The sequence below is a fragment of the Pipra filicauda genome, unplaced genomic scaffold, assembly GCF_003945595.2.
Source record: "Pipra filicauda isolate LSUMZ 115617 unplaced genomic scaffold, ASM394559v2 scaffold390_size662804_pilon, whole genome shotgun sequence".
Lineage (NCBI taxonomy): Eukaryota > Metazoa > Chordata > Aves > Passeriformes > Pipridae > Pipra > Pipra filicauda.
The window spans coordinates 482,253-495,164 of NW_024104521.1; the positions used below are offsets into that span (position 1 = coordinate 482,253).

General features: G+C 56.9%; 1 protein-coding gene across 2 annotated transcripts in view; it reads left to right on the forward strand.

The window, feature by feature from the left end:
- Positions 1–8,035: 8,035 nt before the first annotated feature.
- KCNIP2 (potassium voltage-gated channel interacting protein 2) overlaps positions 8,036–12,912 on the forward strand; it is a 45,573-nt gene continuing 40,696 nt past the window's right edge. Inside the window, exon 1 of one of the 2 annotated variants that reach the window (XM_039385052.1) lies at positions 8,036–8,213. In XM_039385052.1, coding sequence (XP_039240986.1) covers positions 8,141–8,213 — 73 coding nt within the window. In that variant the 5' untranslated portion in view covers positions 8,036–8,140. The remainder of the gene's footprint in view (positions 8,214–12,912) is intronic. The other variant, XM_027721723.2, reaches the window with a different exon arrangement.

Consider the following 12,912-nt stretch of genomic DNA (forward strand, 5'->3'; position numbering starts at 1 on the left):
TTTGGTGGCACACTGGCTGCAGCAGGGCTGTCACCTGCCTTTGGGCTCTTCCTGCCTGTGCAGGGGGAGGTTGTGGTGCTGCACGGCTATGCTGCATCCTTGGTTCTGGCTGCAGGTACCAACCAGTAGTCAGCATCCCTGTTCCTCTTATGTGTGCCTGGGGCTGCCAGTAAGGAAAACATGAGCCAGGCTGAGAGCCTGTGAGCGAGGGATGCAGGGACCTGTCTGTGCACAGTGTGATGCTCTCTGCTGCTGGTGTCAGCAAACTCCTGCTCACAGATTCTGCTGCACATTTGCCTGCTTTGTTAAACACCCTGCTGCTACTTGTGTTTTGAGGCCAGCTTGAGCTGAGCAGAGAGTCATTTAACTCTAACGTTCAGCATCAGGATGTGGCTGATGGCCTCAAACTTTGCTGTATCTGATCTGAGCAGGTGAGTGTATTTTGTTACATCTAACTCATAACTCAATCTGTTATTGGAAGATCTGTGTCTGAGGCTTGGGAAGTGTTGGGAGATATCAGATTGCAGCCTTTAAATTAGGCAGCTGCTGCAGGGAGACAAATATTCTACAAAATAATGACCAAATTCTGGAAGAGAAGAATTGAATTTGAGCTAAATTTTGGAGGGAGTTACTAAAAATTGGTTTGTAAGTGCCACTGTGATTTTCGGTCTCTTCTTTCTTTGCTCTTACAGGTCCCACTTTTCATGCAGACTTGAGAGAGGCAGCTCCTCAGGAGCTGAGTCTTCCCTGAATGGGCTGTCGGCTTCATGTGATGTTTTGTCTGCTCCTTGGGAGTGCCAGGAGCAGGTAGTACCAAACCCATGATCGTGTACAGCAGCCAGAGGGTAGGGTGCAACTTCACCCACCTGCTCTGTTTGGTTTGCAAACCTCTTTGTCTTCCTTTGCGTGGCACAGGGACCATACCTCTGCAGGACTGAGCTGCCCTCCGTGTGAGTCCTGGTGCCTGTTGGGGTGCTTTTCTCTCCCTGTTTGAAGAATTGGACACTCCCTGCTCTGGGGTCCTGCCAGACTGTTGCATGGTCGGTATCAGGACGAGAATTCCTGGAGAGAGCTATTGCCTAGACAGCACTTGCACAGGGGATCAGCCCCAGTGTGCTCCACTTGCTCCCCCACACTTCCCTCCCAGGGTGGAGCTGCTGTCTTTCCCAGCTCAGTACAGGGCAGGCAGGGGGAGTCACAAGTGCCATCATGTGTGTTGGGACTGGTGTGTGGCCAGCAGTCTGTGGTAAGATTTACAGCGGCTCTTGGCACTGGAAAGCAGCTCTCCATCTTGGTGTCAGCACCAATGCCAGTGTTGGTCTCTGTTACTTGTTGGGATTAGCAGGGTTGTGCTGGATGGGAGTCTGTCCCCGTGGAGGTGATGGGTTTTTTTGGGAGATGAGCTATTGCAGTAAACTGAAAGGAAAGAAGTAAAGCCCAGCTTTGGGAGGGGTAGAAATCCGAAGGGACCGGGATAAGATGTGTTTTTCCCCTAGTGGGAACTTACTAATGCCTTTGTTGATGCTTTCAGGAGGAGGGCAGACAGAGAAGTAAGTGATGAATGGAAGTCTAGACCAGGAGTCTGGAGAAGGGCTGTTGCAAGGTCTGTGGGACCAGCAGGGCCCTGGGGCTGCTGAGAGTCCTTCTGCTGGTCAGAGACCTGGTTCTCCCCCATCAGAGTACAGTGTGGTTGAGCTCAGTGCAACACTGATCAAGCAGAGGGGTGATCCCAAATATATCTGACAGGCAGCACCCTCGGGGGAGCATCACTGAATGCTCCTGTTGTCTTTCTAAAGCTTCTTTAGGCCACCCTGCCAGGTGCTCAGGGATGCAGACCTCAGATCTGATCCAGAGTGGCTGTCACCTCTCTGGGTTTTGACTGACTGCAAAGGTAAATGCTGAGGACAGGGTTCCACCAGACTCTGCCCTGCAGCTGCTCACACATCACTCAGGACCAGCTTGTGCCTAGATGAGCCCCTGCCTCTCCTGGACAGAAGAGGGTTCCCCTGCAGCCCCCATCACCTCAGCACACCCCAGAGGGCCAGGACAAGTACAAGGTCCTGCTGCTGTGGCTCCACACTGCGCTGCCCTTTCCCAGCTCAGTAGCTGCTGGAGCACAGGCTGGGCCATGCTCTGCAGCCTCTGCTCTCCGTGCTGTCCCTCCAGGGCTAATTGAATCATGTGGCTGGAAATTGAATCCAATTGAATAGATTAAATGAGTCGGGCTTGCTGCTCACTGCAGGGCAGCTCAGAGGCTTGCCAGGCTGCTGCCAGAGGCTGGGAGCTCCCAGGAGTCCCGTGGGGGCAGGAAGGGGCTGGGGAGATGGACACCCGCTGTGCTGGGCTGCTTCTACAGCTCTGCTGTGGGAGATGAACCCTCAGTCATTTCTCAGTGATGTGCAGCCTGGCTGTGTCCCAAGGCCCACAGGTCACTGCTACAGGCATGCAGAGGTTAGGTTGGCTCGTTTCCCCTCTGAAGCAACTAATGACTAATTAGCTGGAGCTCCCCTGCTCCAGAGTTCAACCTGGGCCCTTCTGGCAGTGTCCAGGGGCAAGGATGCTTTTATGACCTGTGGCTGTTCAGCAGCTCCGATCTGGTTGTTCTCCCAGCCCTACAGCAAGTGATGCTCCAGCAGAATCCATCTGTGGCACCCTGGCCCCATGCCCCGCTTTTGACCCCTCTGCTGCGACCATTGCCAGGCTGGTGGGATGGGATAGGATGGAATGGAATGGGATGGGCAGCAGAGTGCTGAGACCACAGTCACAGCAGGGACATCCCCTCACATGGAGGTGAGCTTGGGCACAGGGCCCTGGCAGAGCAGGACGTGTGTCCGCAGTGTGGGCTCACAGAGATGCACACCTGTTTTCATAGCAGACCTGAGATGCTGAAAGAGCCCCTGGTGTGGCATCCAGCATGGCACAAGTGAAGGTTGGAAATAGTATCTGGTTCCTCTTTAAATTAAAGCTGAGCACACAGGCACTGAGCACACAAACATGACATGTTTTGTAATGCTGAGAGGGCTCATGAGACTAGAGGTACATCCTGAGCCGAGGAATGCTCCAATTCAGTCTCAGCTCCCTAAACTAAGGTTTTTCTTCGCACAGATTTTGCATCTGTTATGTAGAAGTGGCAAAGAAACATTCTGGGTGGGCACAGAGTCGCACACTGCCCACCCAGCAGTGGGGCTGTGCTGGGGAATCCCTCCTTGCTGGAGGCATTGGCAGAGGCAGGTGACTGGCTTTCGAGGATACAGAGTGCGATGCAAAGTTTTTTCTCCCTCCTGCACAGCCAGATTTCTCGCACCTGCTAGTTTGCATTTGACAGAGGAGGTTCCCTTCCTCCTGCAGCATTCCTGCTTGCAAGGCTCTCCCAGCAGCTTGCAGCATAATCTGTTCCTCCTCTGGCCTCACAAGATTTCCAGCACCTGAAATTCCCCACAGGTTTGAATCTCACAGTGGGTCCCATCTGCTCTTGTATCTCTGCAGGGTGGGTTAATGGAGATGGGAGCAGCTTTGCCCTGTGTATGTCCTGGGTGATGTCTCCCTCAGGCATCACCTCCCCAGGACCTGCTGCTCCCCCGGTCCCCAGGACACCAGAGACCCCAGACTTGTCTCTCTGCAGAGGCCAAGGGGCTTGTCTTGGTCTCGTGCCACCCAGATCCATTTCCTTTGCGGATGTAGTAAATATTGTGGTTTATTCCTGAGTGAGGTTATTTGCCCTGCCTGGAGCCCTCCTCAGACACTTGCATGGCCATGAATATCCCTGCTCCAGACTGGGGGGGCTGCGTGGGCCCTGGCAGGGGAGTAGCCCCTGGTGTCAAGTTGCTCATCTCCATCTAAGGTGGCTGTTTGCTAGCATGTTTGCAAGGGGTGGAGCTGGTTTAAGGGGCTCCTGTTTCTGCCCTCTGCCCCTAGAACCAGTGCCTGGGTGCTGAGCCCCATGTCCCAGCCCAGAAGCTGCCTGGGAGCTCTCTCTGCTGGGGAAGCAGAGCTGTCCCTTGCCTCCGAGTGTAAATCTGAGCCCTGAGGCACCAGGTGACTGCAGCCAAAATAGGATTAATGGCATCTGCTGGGAGCACATCCCGAGGACTGCTATTGATGACCGTGGCTTTAAAATACTGTTAACAGTGGATAAAGCACCATGATTTAAAGCACTCAGCAATTACATCTCTGTTTGAAATTTCCTAAAGATAGGATCAGACTCCCGAGTCCTGCTCTCTGCTTTTCCGATAGAACTAATAAGAATGGAGATATGCAATTAGAGAACGCGCGGGCTGGTAGGGCAGATCAATGCCTTGTGGTTACCTAATGAAGTGTTAAATTACGTCTTTCCTTCTCCCTGTCCCTCTATAACACCCACAGCAGGCTATTTGCAAAGAGCAGAGGGGCTGGGGGAGAGGTCCCTACATTCCTGTACCCCAGCCCGGTGGGGTGCAGACCCCAGCACTCCTGCTTCCTCTCCAGGGTCGTGCTTCTGTGGATGGGAGTAGTTTGGGACTGCCTTGGGTTTTGTGTTGAGCCTGGAGTTTTCAGCAGGGCTCTGCAGGGTGTGTGGGGGCATGTGTCCCCAAAGCCAGGGAATCCCAACAGGGAGCTGGAGGCATGGATGAGCTGAAGGGATCAGCCCCATAATTGCAGGTGAGTGTCCTTGAGAGGAGCAGGGGTGGTTGTGGGTGGGCTCAGCTCAGTCCAGCCTGGGTCTGGACGAGGCTGGTGGCAGGCTGGCACTGCTCTGCCTGCAGCCAGGCTCTGCATCCAGTGCCCCAGACAACACTGGAGCATCCCCAAACATGTCCCCTTCCCCAGTTACTCGTGACAAGGCTGCACTGGCCGCACACTTAGCTGAGGACAAGCAAGGCCCCCGGACTGAATTGCCCTGCCCCTCTCTCCCTGACTCAGAGCCATTCCTGGCTGCAGCTCTGCTGCCCAGCGAGCAGCATTAATCCCATGCAGATGTCCCTTACCAAAGCACTGCTTCGAACAGGGTGACAGATAGGCCACTTAAGAAACATGCCTCATGCCCCAGCTGATGCAAATGGGTGAATTCCATCGTGATGAGGGTGCATGGGCAGTCTTGGTGACACCCTGCCTCTGAGAGACAGATAGCCTGGGGTGCACCTCAGGGGGCAGCACCATTTGTACCCCTACCTTGCCTCCCTCTTTGCATTTCCCACCTGTCTCCCTGTTCTCCATCCCCACTGCACCCCACTGCTGGCTGTGCCAAGCTCTGGGGATGGTTTACATGGCCTTGTTTCTCTCATGTCTCTCTGCTGCTGTCCCAGAGATGAGTTTGAGGCCAGGGTGTTTTCACAGGACCCCTGTCTGTCCCAGCAGGCTGGATCCATCCACCTTCCAGCCCTCCACACTTCCCTGCCCTGGGTGTCAGAATGTGGGTTTCATGGTTAGCTGTGCCTGTGGAGCCTGTGCCATGTCTTGGCCGTCTAGGGCATGGCCCTCCCTCCTGGTTACTCCTTGTAACTGGGATCTGGGCTCTCGGGAGCCAGCAGAGCTCTTCCCATCCTCTGAAAACAGTTAATCCAGTGTCATCTGCAGCAGTGCAGACCACCAGCCCTGCCTTCAGATGGCTCCCGCCTGCCCTGGACCTGCTGATTGCTTTTGTGGTGGATGAGGCCAGCAGCAGCAGGACTGTGCAAGGCACACTTTGATTAAAGCCTTGGATGCTACTTAGGTGATTTTCCTCAGCCTGGCCCAGCCTTTTTGCATCTGCTGCATGTCACAGTGAGATGTGCTGCGAAAGATGCTCAGCACTCCCGGGTGACTTTGTTGCCGTGCCCATCCCTGGCCAGACATGTTTACCAAGGTGTCTCTTCACCCAGTGCACCCACAGCAGGACCCCTGTCTGGGTCTGGATGGGAGGGTAGAGACCAGACCCATTCCTGCAGCAGAAAGGGCTTCTCCTACCCTGGCATCCTACAGACCCCCAGCTTCCAGTGCCCAGAGGAACATTTAGGGGAGGATATTGTGTTTTTCCCAAGAAGAGAAAGGCTCAAAGGCTATGAATCCTGGCAGAATGCCCAGCTCTTGTGTTTGCTAAGGAAAGGAGCCGTAACCAGTGAGCAAGTGAGTTGTGTCCCCCTTTTTCTACACTGTGGGGAGGAAGTCTGTGTCAGCCTGGCCCTGGGGCTGCCCCATCCTACCCTGTGGTACCCACCAAACCGCCCAACTTTCCCCCTCTCCCCAGCCTGGCAAAGCATCTTTTGCTTGCCTGCAGGAACAGGAGCACTTAGCTGGGATAAAAATAGCCGTGTTTGCCTCCCAATGGACCAGTGATGGCAGAAGGTGAAAACTTCCCCGTGCAGCTCTGCTGGGCTTGCCACGTCCACAGCAGGATGGACCTGCAGAAAGCAGAAGACAGGGTGGATGAGCTTGGGCATGGATCACACAGCCCACCCCCCCTTTGCCCCCCACGCTACTTCCCTGGGACACTTCTGGTCCCCAAGAGCCACCACGATGTGGCTGAGGATGTGGTGGAGAGGCTGAAGGAAGGAGGTTGAGGAGGCCAAGGAGCAGCAGGATGGACAAGCCCAGAAGCACAGGTGAATCGAGGGCTGGCCAGGCTCCAGCTTTGCTTGTCAGGCTAAGCAGAGCAGGCACCGCTAGAGCTATCCCAGGAGTTTTTCTTCAGCCAGTCAGTGCATGCAGGCTCTGTGCAATGGCCGGGCCACAGGGAGGGCTGGGGGAATGTGTTTAGTTCTCCAAGCATTTCTCCACTGCGTTTTCCTCGCTAAATGGCTCTTATTTTTAGATCCAGGCAGTTGCTAAGCATCGCTGCCTTGCTAAGGCGGCTTCTTTCATGGCTTGACACCAAAGCACGCTGACAACACGCTGCCTCGTGAGCACGGCCCTCCCTGCTTGCTGCTCCGGATTCCCTTCTGCCCTGCAGCTCCTGTGGGCTGGACTGGGCGCAGGGATGGGGACGGGATGCTTTGCCTCCTCCCGCAGCTCCTGTTCCCCACGTCTCTCTGCATGGATCAAAGAATGAAGGGAGGAAGTCCTGGGAAGCGCTGGGAGCTGGGCAGCCCCTGAAATGTGCCCAGGACCAATGTCATGGTGCAGTCAGTGCTCGGGCAGTGGCATAACAAAAGCCCCTGGCTTTGTCCATGGCAGGGACTCTCCAGCACAGTCTGCATCCCCCGGGATGGTATCCTGCACAGATGGCAACAAATAACCAGGGGCAGCAGCGAGACATCAAGTTCCCAGTGCCAGATGTACCGGTGGGCTGTGAGCTCCTCTCTTGGCAGCACCGTGCCTCTGGAAGCCTCTTCAAGCGTGTTGCTGCTTTACCCTTTCCCTGGGGCTGCAGGAGATGGGGGTAAAATCCTGCTAAAGACTCCAACCTGCATGGAAAGCCGTGCTCGGCGTGGGGGGCGGCAGTGGGACCCGCTTCTGCACTTGGCTGCGGGGAGGGGGACCTGGCCGCCCTCCTCAAGCCTCTTTTGCATCTCTTGACCCCTTCCCATTCCCTCCGTCTCGGACTGATTTTACATTCATCTTCTCCCCCGAGGCGGGGATGCAGCAGCTGGGTGGGACTGGGATCTCCCCTTCCTGTGGGTCCCAGGGCGCAGCCGTGGTACATGGACACCGACACACAGGGCTCAGGGGTCCCTTAATCCCCCGCAGTGGGCTGTGGGGGTCTGCGCCCCTCCTGCCCCACGCCTTCTTCATCTCTATCTCCTTTTCTGTCCCTGCGCGGTCCCTGACTCCCGGGGCTCTCCCGAACCGCCGGAGCCCGCACCTCGGTGCAGTCCGGAGCAGCTCTCTCCCTGCCTCCTCACGGGAGCGCTCCCGCTCTCCGCCCCCCGTCCGTGCCTCAGTTTCCCCGAGGCGGCAGTGCCGGGCTGACGGCTCCCGGGAGGAGGCGGGGAAGGACGGGAGGGAGGGGGCGGCCGTGCCCAGCCCCGGCGGCGGCGGGGACCGGGGCGGCTGCGCGCTCCTGCTGCCGTGCCGAGCCGTGCCGAGCCGCGCCGAGCTTCCCGGCACCGCCGGCCCCTTGCCGCGGCCGCGCTGAGCGGCGCGGGCGGCGGGGCGGGGGGAGGCGGCGGCCGCGGGCAGCCCCTGCCCGCCGGCGCAGCCCGTGCGCCCCGTCGCCGTTCCCCCCGCCGCTCGGCGGGGCGGGAAGATGCGGAGCAAGGGCAGGAAGGAGAGCCTGTCCGACTCTCGTGACCTGGACGGCTCCTACGACCAGCTGACGGGTGAGTGCCGCCGCCGGGGAAGGTGCAGCAGCCACTGGGACCACGGCGCGGGGCGGCCCCGGGCACCTGCTTCCAGCCCCGCTGAGCCCCGGTCCCTGCCCGCTCCGCTTCGCCTCACGCCTTGCTCGGGGAGAAGGGGAATGGCCGCGACCCCGCGCTGGAGCAGGGTGACAGTCCCGGCCTCGCAGGGGGATGCTCCGGGGGCGGTAGGGTTGGTCCCAGCCGGTCAGCGGTTGTCCCGAGGCAAGGAAAAGGCCCCGGCCGGGGGGTAGGGTGCCTGGATCGCTTTTGGCTGCCCCCAAGCTCACGCTCCCTCAGTATCACTGTTACTCCCAAGCCCCTCGGGACACCGGTGTCTGGCGTTTGGCTCTCTCCGCCATGTCTTGGGCCACCCTCCCTGAGGTGGCACAGCAGCACCCCGGCAGTAGGTTCCCCAAGACTGGAGAGACTCACTCTGCTCAGAAAAACCCAGCAGTACCACAGAGCCTGGTGTCCTCACCCATCACCTGGTATTCCCTAGAGTATCTCCAGAGATATTCCAGCCCTGGATGGGGTTGGCTGCAGGATGGGGAGGACAAAGATGACCTGTCTGTGATGCTATTGCATTCCCCTCTATCCTCTGTCCCAGAGAGTTGCTGGGCATCCCACATCCCACCACATCTGTCCACCCATCACACTTTATCCCCCACTGTCCGATAGTGAAACAGCTGGGCTGGAGCTGGCAACATCCGTCCTTCCCCATGTGCTCTCCACGGATCAGGCCAAATCCTGTCCCCAGTCAGGGCCCCTGTTGCAGCAGCTGTGCAGTGGGGCAGCAGTTTCCACCTGCCTCCCAGGACCCATCATGGAGCTGAACCTGTCCATAACCAGTTGGGGTTGGGTGCCCTCATTCCGCAGGCACTGTGATGTGTGCACAGGCAGCTCCTCTGACTCCTGGTGATGCTTTTCCTGCCACAGTCTGGAGTGAATTTCAGGCTTTGCTCTGGAATTTCGAATAGGTGGAGCAGCCCCAGACATGGAAAACACTGCTTACTGTCTGCCCAAACGTGCTTCAAAGAGGATATTTTTGAGCTGTGTAGGAAATTGGAACCCACACACAACTTTTGGTTTCTCCAGTAACTTTAAATGTCCATATGGATTTAAATTAAATCAAAGTTAAAAATAAATTCCAGTCTCAGAGAGACTGAGACCTTTTATGCCTGGGCTTACCTCTGAACCAGTTGTGCAGCAGGAGCCTGGGTGGAGGGGAGCTGTGCCGCCGCACAAGCCCCTGTCCACAGGAATGGGGCTGCAGGGAAGTCTCTGGGGAACAAGGCTGGAAACATCTGCCCCATTTCCCGGAGCGGGAAACAGGCCCCAACAGGGCATGTCACTCATTTGCCATTGCTGTCAGGTCATGACCTGCCAGGGCAGAGCCTACAGTAACACCAGGGAGGAGAGGGAGCTGGTCCCAGTGGCACTGATTTCCTCTGCATTGGCTGAATGTGCTGGAGCCATTCTTCCCAGTGGAGAGAAAGTTATCTTTCTCACAGAAAGTGTGGAAGTGATACAGGCAGGAGAGGGAGGGTTTACTAGCTTGAGCCCCTGCCTTCTATCTGGCCTAGGCTCTCCTGATACCCTGCAGATGCAGTGAGGAGTCTGGACCACCATGGGGCCATAGTGAAACCCTGACTTGAAACTGGTAGTGCCGGTGTGGGCTTAGTCTCTCCCTGCAGATGGGAGTGTCCCTGCTGGCACCTGCTGTTTGGTAGCACAGCTCTGCTTGGGGACAAGTATAAGCGGTTTGGTGTGTTCCTGCAGCTTTGGAGACCCCCATCCATCAGGGTGTGTCTGGGTCTAGAGAACATCTTCCATACAAGAGCTGTTAACCGAGAGATGATTTGGTGTCAGGTGATGTGACAGCCCCACAGCAGTTCCAACAATTGCTCCTGTGCATAGGGACAGCAGTCAGTCCTGCTCCCTCCCATCACTGCCCAAAAACAGGAGTGAAGGCAATGTGATTCCCATCTGTGCATGCCCAGTGCGTAGTAGGGTTTGCAACACTTGCTTCGAAAAGAAGGAGAGGGGCTAATGGGAAGCAGGACCCCCAGCCACACTCAGGAGAGAAACCCTCCACACTGTACCCAACAGCACACTCATTTTTAAATTCAAAAAACTGTTGAAAATGAGGGTGCAGTGACAGCCCCCCCTCCCTGCGGCATCTCCAGCAGTGCCCAGCTGCCCCGGCTGTGCGGGCACGTGGATGTGTGTGTGAGAGGCCCGAGTGAATGAGAACTGCCTGTGTGTGAGCAGCAGGGAGAACAGCACTGCTTCCTGTGCCAGGGGAACACGGGCTGGCTGCGCTGGGGTGAGCTAGAAAGGGCCTTGCCTGTGCTGGCCCAGGTGTGGCGGTGTGGGGCAAAGGCAGGCAGCAGCCATGCCTGGCTGCTGAGTCTGTGACTGGGCTCCCACCTGGGTATTAAGGAGAGAAATGTTTAGGTTACGCCACTAGGAAATTAAACTGGTCCATTTCTGGGATATTTAGATGACGCTAGTGAGAAATAAAAGCCATCCATAAATTACATTATTCCTTCAGCCTCTAATGACATAAGTGATTAGTGTGCAAGCAGAGCCCAGAGCCAGTGTCTCAGGACTGCTCTGGCCATGGCCCTCCGTGCAGAAGAAATGGGAGTCCAGTGCCGCTTTGTCCCAAGAAGCATGGGTACCACATCCCTGGCCCCAAATGCTGGCAATGTGAGAGGTGAGTGGGCTTGGAGAAGGGTTTTGCTCCTACCTGACGCTGCAGGGATGTGCGGACAGCAAGGCTGCCCCAGCCTTAGATGGGGAGCAGGGGTGGATGCCCTGGGACCCCATCATACCCCACAAGACAAGCTCATCCCAGTCATGCTGTGTCCTGTGAGTGGGACAGCATATGTCAGCATGGGGTCAATACCTGGGCTCTTTGGGCTGGGGCAACCCCCCTAACTGCCTTTCAGAAAGATAAGGGATTCATCTCCAGGGCTGTTGGGTTCCCAGAAAAGGGTTAGCAGGATCTCTTTTCACCCCTGCTTTCTCACCCCTGCTTTCTCCCTTCTGTTGTCATGATGTGGGGACTTGAACAACCACTTTGCTCCACCTCAAAGGCAGCCGCAGCATTTGCAAGGTTGAGCAATTGCTATAGCGATCATCTGCAGAGCTTTGGGATCCTCCTGTTTCTGGAAGCACGGCTGATGGATGGGGACTCCCCACCTCTTAGCACTTTTAGCAACCCGCTCTGGGAGATGAAAGCCTTAGGTACCAGTGTAGTGGCAGCACAGCATCTGACTGAGCTCTCCTCCCTACCTGGAGGGAGAGTGTTTCAGAGGCATTTCTCCCCATGGCAGTAAGAAAGGAGAGATGGGGCCGAGCTGTCTCCCATAGACACACCAAAGGGAGGATGGGCCAGTCGGGTTGTTGGAAGCACAGTGGGAGTAGAGTTCTGGTCCCTGCCATGGGATAAAGCCGGGGAGCCGCGCCCTGGCAACGCATCCGCCGCAGGCAGGTCCCAGGTGATGGGCAGATCTAGGGCTGCACCAGGGACTTGTTCTGCTGCCGGCAAACCCAGCAGCTCCATCGTGGCTGCTCACAGCCTGTGATCAGCTGGGTGGGGGGAACATATCCACCAGCTTGCCATAGCGTAGGACTTCCATCTGTGAGGGGGATAATTTATTTCCCAGGGTGTGGAGGAGGTGTCAGTGCTAGCCTGTCCCAAATAATAGTGTGTGTAGGGGGAAACACTGGGATCTGCAACTGGAGGATGGAGTGACAAGGCCATTGGGTGGGAGCAAGGGCATAAGGCAGGCAGGGGTTGGCCAGGAGCCCATCTTCAAGTGTGCATGGCAGGTTGTGCGGTGTGCCTGTGTGCTGGGGTGGATCCCAGGGAGAGGGACTGGAATGAGGACTGTGCCCAAGACCACTTCACCCATGCCCAAAATAAAGCTCCTTCTCTTGCCCAGTTGCTTCCTGGAGAAGCACAGGAACACTACTGGCTGCACAGCCCTGCCCTCATGGGTCTATCAGAGACAGCTGCCTGCATCCCTCTGCTCAGTGTCAGGCATCGGTTGTCCTCTCCTCCTAGAAGCAGCCCCCAGGAGGGGTGGCACGCACTGGTGTCCTTCCCCTGGGGTTCCAGCCCATGGGAACCAGGAGTGTTGCCCATACCCCTGCTCCCCTGTTAATCTGCCTCCTCTGCACTGCCGCTGTTGCCCCACACGACCCCCTTTCCACTTGCCACTTCTGCTCCTGCAGCCTGATGGTGAGGCTGTGCTGGAACCTGGGCTGACCCTCAAACCAGGTCCCCAAGCTCCCAGGAAGTCCTCTGTCAGAGTGGGGTACTGTGGGGTTAGGATCTTCCACTCGTGTGCCAGGGCAGAGGGCTCCCATGGGTCCTCTTCATGCCAAAGCGCCTTGCCCTCATTGACTGCTGCACCTTCCTGGGGTGATGGGACTGTTGCCTAACTCTTCCTCATCTCTGTCTGCTGTCTTCCGTCTTCTGGCATCTGTACCCTCTTTCTCTTCCCTCTTTGCTGTCCTGGCTTGTCTGCAACTCTTTGATGCTGATGAATCGTCTCTGACAGGGTGTTGTGGCCCTCCCTGACCAGAGGCTGAGATCCTGGGGGTCCCTGATGGAGGGGATGCTACTCCAAACCTGTGCCAGGGAAAAGCCTCACATGGGGCAAGG